The following is a 15,077-nucleotide window of genomic DNA, read 5'->3' as shown; positions in this document are numbered from 1 at the left end:
AATGGAGGAGACAACAAAGATGGCATGGGGCTCGTGATGGGGGGAGACGACTAAGATGAAATGGGGCTCGCAATGGGGGTCGGGTGGGGGGGGAGTAGACTGCTTTGTTGCATTGTGGCTCGTCATGGGGGGAGGGGGGCTGTGATGGGGAAAGTCGACTACACAGAAGGAAAAAAACCTTACGGTGTGCACACAGGTGTGTAATGACAACATTCGTAATAAGAAACACGGATACTCGCATGCCTATTTCAATTTCAGCAAGGTGAATGTTACAGGGATTAACATTGTTTATAAATCATGATCGGTGACATGTGTACGGTGTAGATACTTGTAAGATCGCTCTGCTGTTTCTGTGAATATAAACTTGCTTTGGACATTGATTACAGTGATAAAGACACTGGGGTCACAACAAAGATACTCTGTATGAGGTAACATACTTCATTCATGATAACACTTGATATAACGTGTATATTTTAAATTATTCACTTGGATTCTATGTCCACATATGAGAAAAGATTGCCAAGATTGAGAAGTCCTTATCTTTACGTAATCGGCAACAATAGTCCATTTGTATCCAGAACAAAAGTAACAATGGCGTCTAATTACCCCAGTCCGAGCGAACAAAGCCCTAAATAAGTTGGCACAGGTAAAAATCAACTCGACCCCAGCGTGTTTACGACGCAGCAATGCAAGTGGAAAAGACCAGAAAAGAAAAATAAGAAACAAGATCAAACAGCATGGACTTAACAGAAAGCATTACTGTTGACGAACTACGATCCATTCAAGCCACTCTGTCAGAGATAAAAAGTGAAACGATAAGAAAATCCGACGTAAAGGAAACCATTATTCAAATGAAACATGAAATAAAGCAGGCGCTGAAGGAGGATTTTAAGCAAGAAATGCAACAATAATTGACGGATAGACTCAGCCTCCTGAACGAGAAAATAGATTCCCTGTATCTGGAAAACGCACCCCTGCTTGTGAAACTCTCCAACCAATTCAGTGACACAGGAAGACTTTGGACAAATTAAAAGAAATCAGTCATTTGGCGAAAATAGCTGTGCAAATGGCAAACCACAACCAGCAGTACTCGCAGAAAAACAACATTAAGGTTTTAAACTGGCCGGAAAAACCAAAAGAAAATCTAAAGAGGGACCTCTGCCGCGTCTCGAAGGAAAAGGTAAATGTGGACATCAGCCCCACCTCAATTCTGGGAATCCACAGAATACCAGGTTACATCGGTGGCGCAAGACCCGTCATAGCCAAATTCGTGAACACCGAGGAAAAACAGTTATCAAGCATAGACAAGTGCTTAAAGGTAACTTTATAATGTACGATCACACTACTTAGGAAAATGCAAGAAAAAACAATGTACGGTAATAGTATACGTCCCACTTTTGGTATTTAAGAGGGCGAAAGGTAGGCCTACCATTTGGTACGGTTTAGAACTATGATTCAGCTAGTCAGAATTCTAATTTCAAGAGGGGATCACTTGTGTAAATTATTTTATTTATTTATTTATTTATTTATTTTTTTGTGTGTGTGTGAGAAATTGAAGGGGGGATCAAGACGAAAAATGCATGGTCTGTGAGATTAAATCGTTTATTGTTTTCTTCTCTGATAAGTGTGATACTTTTTTCTCAGTACACGTACAAATGGCGCTGTTAGAACTAAAAATATCGTGTACATTTGTAAATATTCTTCATTGCATCTCTTTCACAACACCGTCTTATCACCTGGTTAGAAAACGTAAACAAGTTTACACAATACTCAATATAGTTATAGAAGAAAATTCAACCATTACAATAAATTGAGGCGTCCACGACTATTTCCCCATCATTGTATGTTTGAATTTTATTCAAATTTACCTTACTTAGCCTTACAACTGGTTATAAAGAATCTTCCAAATACTTGCAACCCCTTGGATTTATTATACTCACAATGGTGACCCGCAACTTAACGTTATAACTTAAGTTATTTATTAAGAAAAAATGTTGCATCGAAGATGCAGCCTGCTTATAATAATGATTTCAGGTGATCATACCATAAGTAGTACTGAATGGATGCATATTTGATATTATATAATGCATATTTGATATCATGGTCTCCTCACCGTACACCACTGGATTGTAAAACATTTGAGGTTACCATTAGATATTATTACTTTTTGGCTGAAACTTACAGAACTGATGAATATTCATAATACACAGGCCAAGTTAAAAAATCAGCATGATAGGGCCATTTTCATAAAGGCTATGCTGTTTTTTTTGTTTTTTTTTTCACTTTTCTCAGCATATATGCAACAATGATAACACATTTCAAGGAAAATCGATTGGCTAATTGTCTTGAAATTCACAGGGGTGATCAGTCTTACTATTATACAGATTAAGTTCGAAAATAAGCTTGATCGGTTAAGTTTTGGTGAAGTTATGCCTTTTTTATGTGTAAAAGTGTTTTTTCCTCAGATTTAATTTTAAGAATCCATATTTGTGCACGGGTTTTATATAACTCTTATATTATTAACTCTGAACTGACAGGAGCGTAGACAGAAGCAATCTTTTGGCCTGGAATATTCAGCTCTGAATCAAATCCGATCTACTTTAATTACGTACAGAGATGCAGCGCTTGATAATTTTTTTCTCAGATTAAGTTTTATTACCAGTGTCAAAACTAACTAGAACCTCAAAATGAAGCATTTTTTAAACAAAGTTAATTCACAAGAAACGGAGGCAAAGCGCATGGAAGCATCTGAAGGAATGTATCTGGGATTTCATAATACACTTGTACCTGCTTCGTTTTCAAACTAGTGTTTTAATCATGGTAGGTGCTATAGTTGTAGTGATTATTTTGTAAATTGGGATATTTTCGGAAATTAAACACATATCAAGAATTTGAGACACATTTCTGTTTATGTTTAAGGGTGTTTTCGGATCATGTTGTCTGCACATGTGCATTTCATGTGCATTTCCCGCAGAGTTTTAGTTTTTAGCGTATAAAGTACAGGCTCAGGAAAGCGTTATATCTCTTCACGTAACAATTTTTTAATAAAATGAGGATATGAAATGAAAAGCTGGTGAGTTAGGAAGATATTCTTGCCACCCCCTCCCCCGTCTGCAGCCTTAAGGTTGATCTAAGAGCAGAAATATTTACTGTGGCGAATCTAATAAAAATTGAAACGTATAAAGCACCTCAACAATAACAACACACATATAATAAATCCATACGATTCCATATGAATGTTTGAAAACCACGTAAACCACAACAAGGCAGCAAAGCTGTCAAATGTACAGACAAAAACCAGAAAATAAAAACGCAGGAAATAGGATACTGTCAATTCTGATGAACTAATGTATTATGCTTACTTTAACTGCATAGCCAACATCAAATTCTTATTCTGCATAACATTGGATTAGGATGAAAGTAAAATGTGTATCAAGCATTAGACTAAGTTCCCATACCTAGATCAATCTAACAGGATCAATCCAACTCCAAGGGGTTTCTCACTAAATTGCTTTCAGTTTGAGAGTCTTAGGATTCTTGCATGCCAGTTTCAGTAGGCGTGACAGACAACTAAGCCACTTACATTGATTGCAATTTAGCGAGAATTCCCATGGAGATAGATCGATCCACAGTTAGCGTGATAGGGTCTGGAAATAGTCCCTAAGGTGTCAGGCTGATAAGAGTTAAACTTTGGAAATGCCAGAATGAAGTACAGTGAAAATTACACACAAAAAAAAAATGCTTAAACTCATTAAAAAAAAAAATATATATATATATATATATATATATATATATATATATATATATATATATATATATATATATATATATATATATATATATATATAATTTTTTTTTTTTTTTTTGGCTGTTTGTCAATCCTAAGAATCATTCTTGTAACTTAACAAAATACAGAAAATGTTACAAAGTAAGAGTACAGGGCTCCTGGCAGATGGGAGTGATAAGTCACAACTTGAAAATGCCAGTATAGCACTCTATAAACCTGCATTGCCTCCAAAACAGAAAACAATCACACTGGTTTTCAAACACAAGCTGCGCACTTCTGTCTTATGAAACTTTTCACTAAGTTTCAGTATCGTAAGTAACATGGTTTTCCCTTAATCGCTATCCTGGCAGCAGTGTCCAAAATAGGGTTTTCTTCAACTTTCATGCAATAAAACATAATACTTAACAGCATAATGACCATCAAATTTTTTATAAAAAAATAAAAGTATCATGAATATTCAGAAAATGTGATTTGGGAAGGTCTTCAAGGCCATGGAAGTTCAGAGTCACACTTTCAAAATGCCAAAATGTAATCAAGAGATAACTGTACTGAAATGATTTTCTTTCCATTTTCAACACCTTTTTTAAAACAAGACAGCACTGTTCCGAAATGTTTTTTTTTCCATTTTTAACAATTTTTAACATAAAACAAAATTAACAGTTTTCTGCCGTTTTTATATGATCAACTAAGAAAATTGATGAGATGGGAAAAATATCAACAGAGCAGTGTTAAATGTCCAATCTCTTCCATTCTGAGATTCTGAACATAGTGAATGATTGAATCTGACAAACTGCAATGATATGAGTTTATTTCCATTTTTGAAACTTTATTACACAATACACGATAACAAGTTTACAATCATTTTTACATAATCAACTAATAATGTTGTAAAATTGCAGGAAATGCCAAACAAACACTTTTACGTATCTTATTAGTTCAATAATGAAACTGTTTACATGCCTAGGAATTAAATCTGAGGAAATGTGAAAAAACTGCATTTCTTTAAAATAATGGCCCAATTATGCTGATTTTTGAACTCAACCTGCGTTTTAGCAGGAACGACCACTCCTGTGAGTTTAATGACAATTGGCCTATCTGTTTTTCTTATATTGTGTTTACAGTGTTGCATATATGCTGAAAAGTGAAAAAAAAAGCATAACTTCTACATTAATGGCCCGATCATGCTGATTTTCGATCTTGACCTGCATTTTATGAATATTCATCAGCTCTGTAAATATACAGCCAAAAAGTAAAACTGCCTTCCACTTATCGTGTTTACAATGAAAGTGCATGGCGCCGGCGACAGCGACAGTGACAGCAACGACGGCGACGACAGACGCAGGTGATGGCAATATGTACAGACACATCTGTACATATCAACTGTACTGTTTGAGAACATTAAGTGACATGGTTTTTCTTAAATGGTCATCATGGGAGCAGTACCCAAAATAGGTTTTTTTCAAATTTTGATGCAATATTACATAATGTTTAACAGCATAATGATCATCAATTTTTAATAATAAAATATTAGTATCATGGACAAATAGTAAACGTGACTAACAAAGGTTTTTAGGCCGATGGAACTTCAAAGTCACGACTTAAAGATGCCAAAATGTAAACAAGACTGCACTGTTCTGAAATGGGTTTATTTCCATTTTTAACACTTTTTTAACATAAAACAAAATTAATAGGTTACTGCCATTTTTATAAGATCAACTAAGAAAATTGATGAGATGTGAAAAATATCAATAGAACAGTGTTAAATGTCCAATTTCTTCCATTCTGAGATTCTGAACATAGTGAATGATTGAATCTGACAAACTGCAATGATATGAGTTTATTTCCATTTTTGACACTTTATTACACAATACACGATAACAAGTTTACCATCATTTTTACATAATCAACTAACAATGTTGTAAAGATGCAGGAAATGTCAAACAAACAATTTTACGTATCTTATTACTTAAATAATAAGGCTATTAACATGCCTAAGAATTAAATCTGAGGAAATCTGAAGAAATGTGAAAAAACAGCATAACTTCTAAAATAATGCCCCGATTATGCTGATTTTCGAACTCAACCTGCGTTTTAGTAAGACTGACCATTCCTGTGAGTTTCATGACAATAGGCCTAACGGTTTTCCTTAAAATGTGTTTACAAGGTTGCATATATGCTGAAAAGTGAAAAAACAGCATAACTTCTACAATAATGGCCCGATCATGCTGATTTTCGAACTTGACCTGCGTTTTATGAATATTCATCAGCTCTGTAAATATAAAGCCAAAAAGTAAAACTGCCTTCCACTTATCGTGTTTACAAGGAAAGTGCACGGCGACGGCATCGGCATCGGCATCGCCATCGGCATCGGCATCGGCATCGGCGACGACAGACGCAGGTGATGGCAATATGTACAGACACATCTGTGTCTGTACATAAAAAGGGGCTGTGTCTAGCAGAAACAACAGCGATTTTCGATCTCTTAATGTGAAACAATCCCAAGGACACCGAAGTTTGACTGGAAAATAAACCACAGGCGTACTTTTTTCTTTGGGAACAAGTCTTTGGAAATTGTGTTTAAAGCAGCAGACGTTGCTGATTTTTATTCTTTTTTCACTTTCTAACGTATTTGGGCCTGAAAAATTTATGAGTGGGAAGTGGGCATTTTGGCTGTCTAATTGTTACAGTCGTATTTGACATAGGCATAGGTACATGTATGTACCTGTACATGTATTGTCTCTCTTCTTGAGTAGCCCATTGCACATGATCTACAGAAAAAAACAGTAACATGTATTTATATATATCAAACGAGCATATACCACTGTATCCATTTTGGTGAACTTGCATTTCTTATTTATTTACCTATCTATTTATATACCCCATCATTGACCATTTATTTATCGTGAGATAATTTACAGCAATTGCTTCAAGTAACCTCTTATAACGTATTCGCACTGTATTTGAAGCGTATTTACACTGTATTTGCTCCCCAATACACGGCAGGGTTGTCGCCCCTATCCCAGTGCACAGTGCATGCACGTTGGGTTATAACGTAGCCAGACAAGACAAAGCTAAGCGGGCAGGTGAGCTTCTCGTAACATTTCTTCTGTATGAAAATCCGGGCCATCATTTGAAGTGCCTTTTTATGTAAAGTTTCGCCTCGGATATTTTTTCCTCTCATTGGGCCCTTTTCGTTGTAATTCCTTAGGGATTGTCCTTTTTTTTTTTTTGATATAATATAACTGTCAAAATTTGATATAACCCCAAACATTAATATTGAAATACCTAGAATGTATTAAAAATTGCTCCGAACACGCATCAAGCGGAAAGCAGCTGTTCGCGACCTGTGCAGTGTTAATGAATCAGTGGCGTTGTCCGCTTTACACGTCCTGCTTCAGAAAGTTGATATTAACAAAATGCACCTCCATGCACCTATAAATAGTACGCTGTGTTAACCGAGAGGTTGCTCGATTATAGAAGTTCCTTTTGGTGTAGAATATCCTAAACCCGAGCTCGTACAGTCTGTTGATAATATCGACATCTGCCTGTTTTTTAGGGATGCCATGGAACTCTGAAGCAAATTGTTTGACTTGGGATAACACACCCTCGCGGTACATTGCCTGTAAACTTGGCCATTCGCTCCATTCAACGTCCATTTTCAGGTAGTCCAGTGTCACCTTAAATACATGTATAATTAATTAATGCCAGCTGAAATAAATAAATAAATAAACTAGAAAAGCACTCTGAGAGCGCAGACCTCCGCCAAGGCAGCAAAGTCTCCATCCAATGCCATTTCACCCCTAAATTTTCGATATTTTTTTATTATTGATTGATTATTGATCCGAATCACCACCAAAAACTAATCACCTGTTCCTTGGCCCACTTCTGAAAGTTCCTGAAAATTTCATCAAAATCGGTCTATAACTTTTTGAGTTATGTTGATGACAGACAGACAGACAGACATTCAGACGGACAAGCAAACAAACAAACAGGGGTGAAAACATAACCTCCTTGCCGGAGGTAATAAATAACTTACCGGCTTGCAATTTAGACAGATACACATGCAGACGGAGAGAGCAACAATTTGTTTACATGAACACAAACTCCCACCTACTCCCACCCCACCAACCCCTTTAGCTTCGATATTAACGCTCTCCCTCCCCTTCATAAAACAGTATAAAAAAACCCAAATCTTAACAAACCCAAGAATTTACCAATACCTACTAATCATAAATGGAATTGCATTCTTTTAATTTTTTCAATGTTTTTTAATATTGACGATCAAAGTCAGCCAAGCCAAACGTTTTCCTGCTTTGCTCTTTCTCCCTCTCTCTCTCTCTCTCGTTTATCTAAACCCTAGAGCTCTGCCGATCTGATGTGTCTGGTGAGACATATACATTTACCAATATACTAGCTCACTTCTGATCACAAGTGGAACTGTATTCTTTTCATGCTTGCTTTCTCTCTCCTTCATCTAAACCCTAGATTTGCCGGTTTGGTGTGTTAGGTGAGATACATTGTACCAACTAGATATACCATAAAATGCAACACATATTTCATTCTTGAACGTTAAAAAGACATAATATATTGATGTATAAATCATAATGACCACTAAACTTGAAAATGAGAACAAAACTAAGTTTTATGCCGTGGTTCTGACTAACCCATAACAGTCACAACTCCGTGGTAACATTAGTTTTAGAGCAAATCATTTTCTGCTGCAAATCCAAAAGGTCCAACTGATGATATTGAATAATAAGGTTACATTGCACGTTTGAAAAAAAATGTCACTGGCATATGAACACACTTGGTTCGTTCTAGATAATGTATGAAACATTTCTACAAGTACGTGACTTACGTTAACATTAAGTAAATACCATTACCCAACATCATTCAATGTTTATCATTAAAATGATTCACTTTTTATCAGAGGAACCTTCAATAAATGCAGCCGTCATCGACCAAATTTCGAACATCATACTTGAGTTTGTCCTATTATTTTATTTGCCACATGTACATGTACATGTATGTCATATATCATTTAAGTTGGTTTAGAACAAGGAGACGTGAAATGCCTGGGCCATTTCAACCAATGCATGACTTACGTTTTCGTGTCCTAGAAGTCGCTTAATGGATCCCAGAGTGTAAAGTTGCCACTTTTTACCATTGGTTTCGTTGCGTCCAGATATACCCAGATTGTGGAAATATATGTTTGGGGAACGCTTAAAGTCCTTTTTTCCTATACTGGAAACAAGTTAAGAGAGAAAATTGTGATAATTTTCCTCGCGTCATGTTCAATGAGGCTTGTTAAACAATTAATCATCTATCCTATACTGAGTTGTCCTTTAAATGGGGACATTCATGTGTCAATGAGACAATGATATGAAGGGATGGTTAAGTATCGTCCGAAAATACGGATAAACAAGCCATGAGTCAAAAAGCAAACATTCACTGCTCGCATGTGCGGCAAGTCTCACTTGTTATTTTTTATCATTTTTTATTGGGGCGGGGGGGGGGGCTTACATTCCTCAGAAGCGAAGGAATAGAATATGCCTATTTTACGCACTCCGATAAATTCGTCGCTGCTTATAAACGATAGGTACCAGTATTTTGCTTATTTCGTGGGGGAAGTACTTACCTTGGATCAAAACAGTGCACTGTACAATTTCTGGTCTTGTCCATATAGTCGTCAAAAGACCAGTTAGTACTGATGCTGGATACGAAATAAAAAATATTTACATCTGCGTTAATATCATTTTTGTACCGTATTCCACTTACTTTAAGACCACATTCCCACAGTTTTTAGATCGATCTATCCCTGTGGGGAGTCTCACTAGATTACAGTCAACTTAGCCGGCTTAAGCGTCTGTCCCGCCTACTAAAAGCTGTAAGGGGGTAATTAACTACCGTGCGCGCTCGGCTGACATCAATTTAGCGTGAACCCCCAGGAAGTTAGGTCGATCTAGATGGATCGATCTAAATCTATGGGAATGCACTCTAAGTCATTGTTCACATCAAACGCTATATTCAACGGGTGCCTTACCTTCCGAACATAAAATACTGACGAGGGTCGAGTAACAAGCACTGATATGGGGGGGGGGGGGGGTGGGTGTCTGTGTTGTTCGAGTGAAAAAAAAGGCTGTAAGCCTTAGCTTGGGATAGAGCCCAAGGGATTAACACCAATATTATATTATTCCTACGTTGTTTCCTTGCAAGCTAACCAACACACATGTGAGACGAAATTGCAATATTATTTTTTATCATATCTATAGCCTACTAAACATTGGTATTCTACATTGACAGGACTTCACAGCTGGCGGACATAAATTACTGATATGGTTGTAGCAGTAATATAAGTCCTACTCAGGTAGACATGAAAGAATTCCACAAGCAGACAGAATTTGCAAAAAGTGTTATTCTAGGGCAATAGAAGATGGAATCCATTTCCTAGTGCCGTGTCCTCTTATACAGATCACCGCTATGATCATTATTCAGTGTACAAAAACATAGAAACTTTGAGACTCTTACCAGAATGGGTTAATTTATAACACTAATGACTGGTAAGAACAATGAACAATATGATTGCTCTTGATAAATATTTATGTTTAGCCTTCCAAAAAAGGGACTGTGCTACACCCATTATCAGCAAGTGTACTGACAGTTGAGTAGTAAGAGCCACTTGGGCTCTGCCAAATATGTTTTGCATTTTTCTCACAAGTAGTCAAATTATATCACTATTTAATATAGTATATATTTATTTATAATTACATCCTTGTTGTACATTTTCATCTGCCCATGTAGATACATACGATACAATGAATGAAGTCACATATCTTCTTACCCAAAGGAGTAGACTAAACATTTCCCCGGTTTCATATTGTATGGCGGGTCAAGGCACATCTCCCAGCCGCCGTCTCCTGTTTCCCCGGTTCCTGCTCTAATCCGATGTCGGCAGTCGAACTGTAAGTTTTGAAGATATCTGGAAATTGAAAAAGGAACCAAATTATTGTTTTTATTGAGGGGGCAAATGGGATCATTTTAGTTCAGATAGACCAAAGAGCAGAATGACAAATTTCAAATAAGCAGCGGATTTTTTTTTCTTAAATAATGTTAATAATTTATTAACTGTACATTACACAGCGCTGAGACTCGTGTAAAATTTGGTTTTAAATGTTTTATTATATTTCATTAAATTTTACAATATTATCATAACCATGATCAGATTGTAATTGAATGCACGTATGTAAGCAGTTAAATACAAACAACGTGCGATAAACCTTTATACAGTATAGTAAAATATCAATTTCCTGGAAACTTTAGCAATATTCATATTCATCAAGGTACCTGTATAACCTATCCAAACCCGTAAAAAAACAAAGATCCATTTCACTGTTTTTGAGTTTTATATTTTTTCCAAACCTATTCCTTAACGTAAGTCCAACGCACGTTGCCTGTCTTTAAGCTTTATTTTGTTTCATGAAAATGTTTCATTATGTGTACCTGAAATAGTCCAGCTCAATCTTATCAGATATTGCCCCATCCGCCGACAGTCTCGGAGCGGCTTCTCTTGAATAGTCAATGTCGTCTGCTAGATTGTAGAACGTTTTCAGTGGAGTAGGTTTTATGGTTGATGCTTTTTTAAGGTGGGGTTTCTCTCTCGCCTTGAAAAAAGATGAAAGTTAGGTCCTCCATCCCGCGTGAATCGAAATTATAATTTTAATTGTAAGTACAAATGCATCAGATGTAAGTTTTCCACCTTTAAATTTTATTACAGCAGAATTAATCTTAAATACTTACAAGGTGAGAGATAAAATGCATTATGCAAGCATAGGTATTTAATACTGGTATAACATTGAACTTTTCAAAACATAACAGATATATAAAAAATAATAATACAACGTATTTCATGAAGTGCTTATTTCACACTCGAGAGCTTTCCATTATTTAACGTGCGAAAAATGATAAAAGTTTAAATATCGGAAGCGAAGAGCACAGAAGTGAAATAGGTATTTTTCGCATGAAAACACAATGTCAACCATTTATCATGGTAGCATAACTTAACAATTTTAAATACCTTGTTACTGACTGTTTGAACAGGTTTTTCTTAGAGAGAGAGAGAGAGAGAGAGAGAGTGGGGGGGGAGGGCTACCTGAAAAGATGCTTACCAATTTCCCATTGAACCAATTGTTATTGGCGGCGCCATTTCTCAATATAGATCTAAGGATGCCCATTTCTTTCTCTAAATTATAAATGTTAGACAGATAATCTTAAACATTTGATAATAGAGAATTACTCTAAGGTTTTATATCCATCAATCTTAATGTTTACTTGAGCAAAAACTATAGGACTGCCAAAATGTTTACATTATGTAATAACCGGCCAGTGGTTATACACTTGTTCTTAGAGTTACTTTTTCACCAATAAGTCAACTGAGACAGGCAGGTATAGTTTTCTGCTACATGATTTATTCAACCGACTGAAGACTCAGGTCTCTTCTACCCTCTCTCTCTGTCGTATCTTTAACTCTCTCCCTGTCACTGCTTTTATACATGAACTTCATTTACATTTTAAATTAACTTCTATGATTGACCTGCGACATGCCATGCCTTAAGACCTTAAAATTTAATTGTGGGTACAATTTGCATTAACGAATATGAAAATGACATATATGGAAATTAGCTCTCAATACTATTAATAGTTCACCGCATGCAAACTGTCATGTCTATATACATTTGAATAATTAAAACTTAAACAAATATGCATACCTCAGTATGCAAATTTGGAAGACTATCAGTACTAATTAACGGTTCACTACAATTAGAAACCTGTTTAAAAGACACACCTTCACGCATCCAGAGGACGGAAAGTCCCACCAGCAAAACGACTACGAAAAACGCCAAGAGTTTCCATATCCCCTGCCTGGACATACCAGTAGCTGTTAATGGTAATATAGAAACGAAAATAAGTATTTGCATAGAGAAAATTGTTACTATTACATGCAACATGTCAATAATCAATGGCGGATTTCCACACAGGCATCACCCCCTTTGAAGCTTTGGTGGCTCTGCCTTTATTACCCCCCCCCCCCCCCCCCCCCCCCCCCCCCCCCCCCCGCAAAAAATGGAGCATTTGAGACAACTTATAACAAAAAGATTGTCCATACTTGTTTTCTACCGATATATATATATTGCCTTTATTTATATCCTGTACCATATGTTTTGGAATTTTTAATCCTTACACCGCCCCCGCCAACCTCTTAACAAAACCCTGGATACGCCATTGGTATTGACTGTCCCACCAAAAACTTTTCTGTCTTATCTACACTGTATATACGCGCAGTTTTCAAACTGACACAACTATCGTGAAACCATAAAATTACTTTTCCTCTCTTACCCTTCCAAACCCGCCCCCGGCGCAGTCCTTCTTTGCCTTCTGATATATACTTGTCAATCTTAACACTCTAAGGATTCGTTCCCATTGACACTATCGATCTACGTACAGGAAGACTCTGCGGGTTTAACGTGGCAGAGAGCCCTCCATAACACAGAGTCCTTTTCCATTGATTTGTACAGGTACCGTAAGCCACGCCCTAAATGTTGACCCACTAAGGTCAGGCTAACCCTAACCATTGTAACTAAATGGAGGGCGGACTTTTTGTTACACGGACTCTCAGTTTCGTTACACCGGGACTTTCACTGAATGGAGTCAGTTTTTCATATTTTAATATTAAATATTAACGTTAAAACATGCCATCTACTGGCCTTGTGTAGAACACATAAATGCTGGTGATTATATGATTACGTTGGACACAAGACAAAGTTTTAATCTGTTAAACTGATTGCATTCAGCGAAGCCCGGCAGAGTTGGATCGATCTACGAAGACCTACAGTTTCAATGGGAATGAGCAATTAGCGCAGACACCTGGCAAAGAAAATGGCAATTTTACCAAAAAGGGATAGCAGGGACCGAATTAAGTCAAAGTTGTAGTAACTTCTTTGTCTCCAAAATAACTGTCAATCTCGAAAATGTCCCCAACATTTGGACAGAACTGCTCAAAATATAGTATATTGACCGCTAATAAGCAGACACACGGTGAAATAAACAGCAACGACGATGAAAAAACATAACCTTTTGTTGGCTTAGGTAATAAAGTGAAGAAAAGTATGCATTTATCATAGAACGTAGAATATATAGTTAACATTATGTTTAAGACATGCATGTAAATTTTAAAACGATTTAAATTATGGAATGAAAATTAAAACGCAAAACCGTTGACGCAACGACACTCTATAGAATATCAAATTACCTCAGTCTCTCAAACATCTAGAAGAATGAATAACAAGGATAAGCATGGGACCCATCAAACTTGTTTCACCAGTTTCTTACTTTGTTAATTTATTCATAAATCTGCATGGAAAGACGAACTCCAGCCCCTTATAGACTTTGAATACCATATATATATATATATATATATATATATATATATATATATATATATATATATATATATATATATATATATATATATATATATACTGGTATATCAGAATGAAAAGAGCCGAGTGCTAGCTAGGCCACGACCTAAATATGGCAGACCTACATGAAAGGAAGACCGCTTAATCCTGTAATGGTCTCTCCGCCTCTCAGATGGCTCCCCACGCGTCGTCCCTTGGCTGGTTGAATTGAGCTATGCAGTTACCAAGACACATACTGCTTATAAGAAAGTATTCAGGTAATTAAGGGAGTAGAACGAAGGAATATTCAATACTATACTGATGTCAGTGAATAGCTTACATCACGTGTTTTTTTCTGCGCACCTGAGTTTCAATGAATGTGACCTTATGCTACATAAACATGGGAGATAAGGTTGAAGAGGTAGCATGAGTTTCCGTGGAGTTGAATCGATCAAAACAGAACATTGGGAACGGACCTTAAAAAAACGGGCTATTTAATTTCCCACAAATTCGCAAATTTCCTCCGCTAACAAGTTGCCAATAAGTTTATGTAAAAATCAAAACCTTTCATACTCCAATCCACATAGGCCCTAGGGCTAAACTTATCGTGGTATAAATATCTAACAAGTATTCTTCAGGCCTCATAAACGATAATTGCTGTTGCCGAGCACGAGCCTCAGATTCCCGAGCGCAAACGCCGATATTAACGAGCCGCACCTCAGATTCACAAGCACAACGTAAAGTCAACGAGCACAAACTTAGCGTTGCCAAGCACTATCAATTTGTCCAGCTTCTATCCTGGGCCCTGGCTGCTTACATACGGGAATCTGAGGCTC

The 15,077-nt window shown here is 36.6% G+C and overlaps 2 protein-coding genes across 4 annotated transcripts in view; one reads left to right on the top strand and one right to left on the bottom strand.

The window, feature by feature from the left end:
* The first annotated feature begins 132 nt into the window (after positions 1 to 132).
* LOC112042639 (uncharacterized) overlaps positions 133 to 15,077 on the top strand; it is a 25,191-nt gene continuing 10,246 nt past the window's right edge. Inside the window, exon 1 of the mRNA XM_024077489.2 lies at positions 133 to 1,318. Within this exon, the coding sequence (XP_023933257.2) occupies positions 1,067 to 1,318 (252 nt within the window). The 5' untranslated portion in view covers positions 133 to 1,066. The remainder of the gene's footprint in view (positions 1,319 to 15,077) is intronic.
* The window catches only part of LOC106181206 (putative methyltransferase-like protein 24), a 12,114-nt gene continuing 3,650 nt past the window's right edge, over positions 6,614 to 15,077 (bottom strand). The window contains exons 2-8 of one of the 3 annotated variants that reach the window (XM_013565527.2): positions 12,630 to 12,722; positions 11,953 to 12,026; positions 11,288 to 11,448; positions 10,629 to 10,766; positions 9,426 to 9,500; positions 8,893 to 9,031; positions 6,614 to 7,464 (exon numbers count right to left, since the gene is read on the bottom strand). In XM_013565527.2, the coding sequence (XP_013420981.2) occupies positions 7,168 to 7,464; positions 8,893 to 9,031; positions 9,426 to 9,500; positions 10,629 to 10,766; positions 11,288 to 11,448; positions 11,953 to 12,026; positions 12,630 to 12,714 (969 nt within the window). In that variant the 5' untranslated portion in view covers positions 12,715 to 12,722 and the 3' untranslated portion in view covers positions 6,614 to 7,167. Of the gene's footprint in view, positions 7,465 to 7,942; positions 8,314 to 8,892; positions 9,032 to 9,425; positions 9,501 to 10,628; positions 10,767 to 11,287; positions 11,449 to 11,952; positions 12,027 to 12,629; positions 12,723 to 15,077 lie in introns of those variants that run through there. The other 2 variants (XM_013565531.2, XM_013565529.2) reach the window with 2 other exon arrangements.

The sequence above is a fragment of the Lingula anatina genome, chromosome 10, assembly GCF_051362555.1.
Source record: "Lingula anatina isolate TDL-2025a chromosome 10, LinAna3.0, whole genome shotgun sequence".
Classification (NCBI taxonomy): Eukaryota; Metazoa; Brachiopoda; class Lingulata; order Lingulida; family Lingulidae; genus Lingula; species Lingula anatina.
The sequence above is the reverse complement of the archived record's forward strand: the minus strand, read 5'-3'. Positions and strand labels throughout refer to the sequence as shown.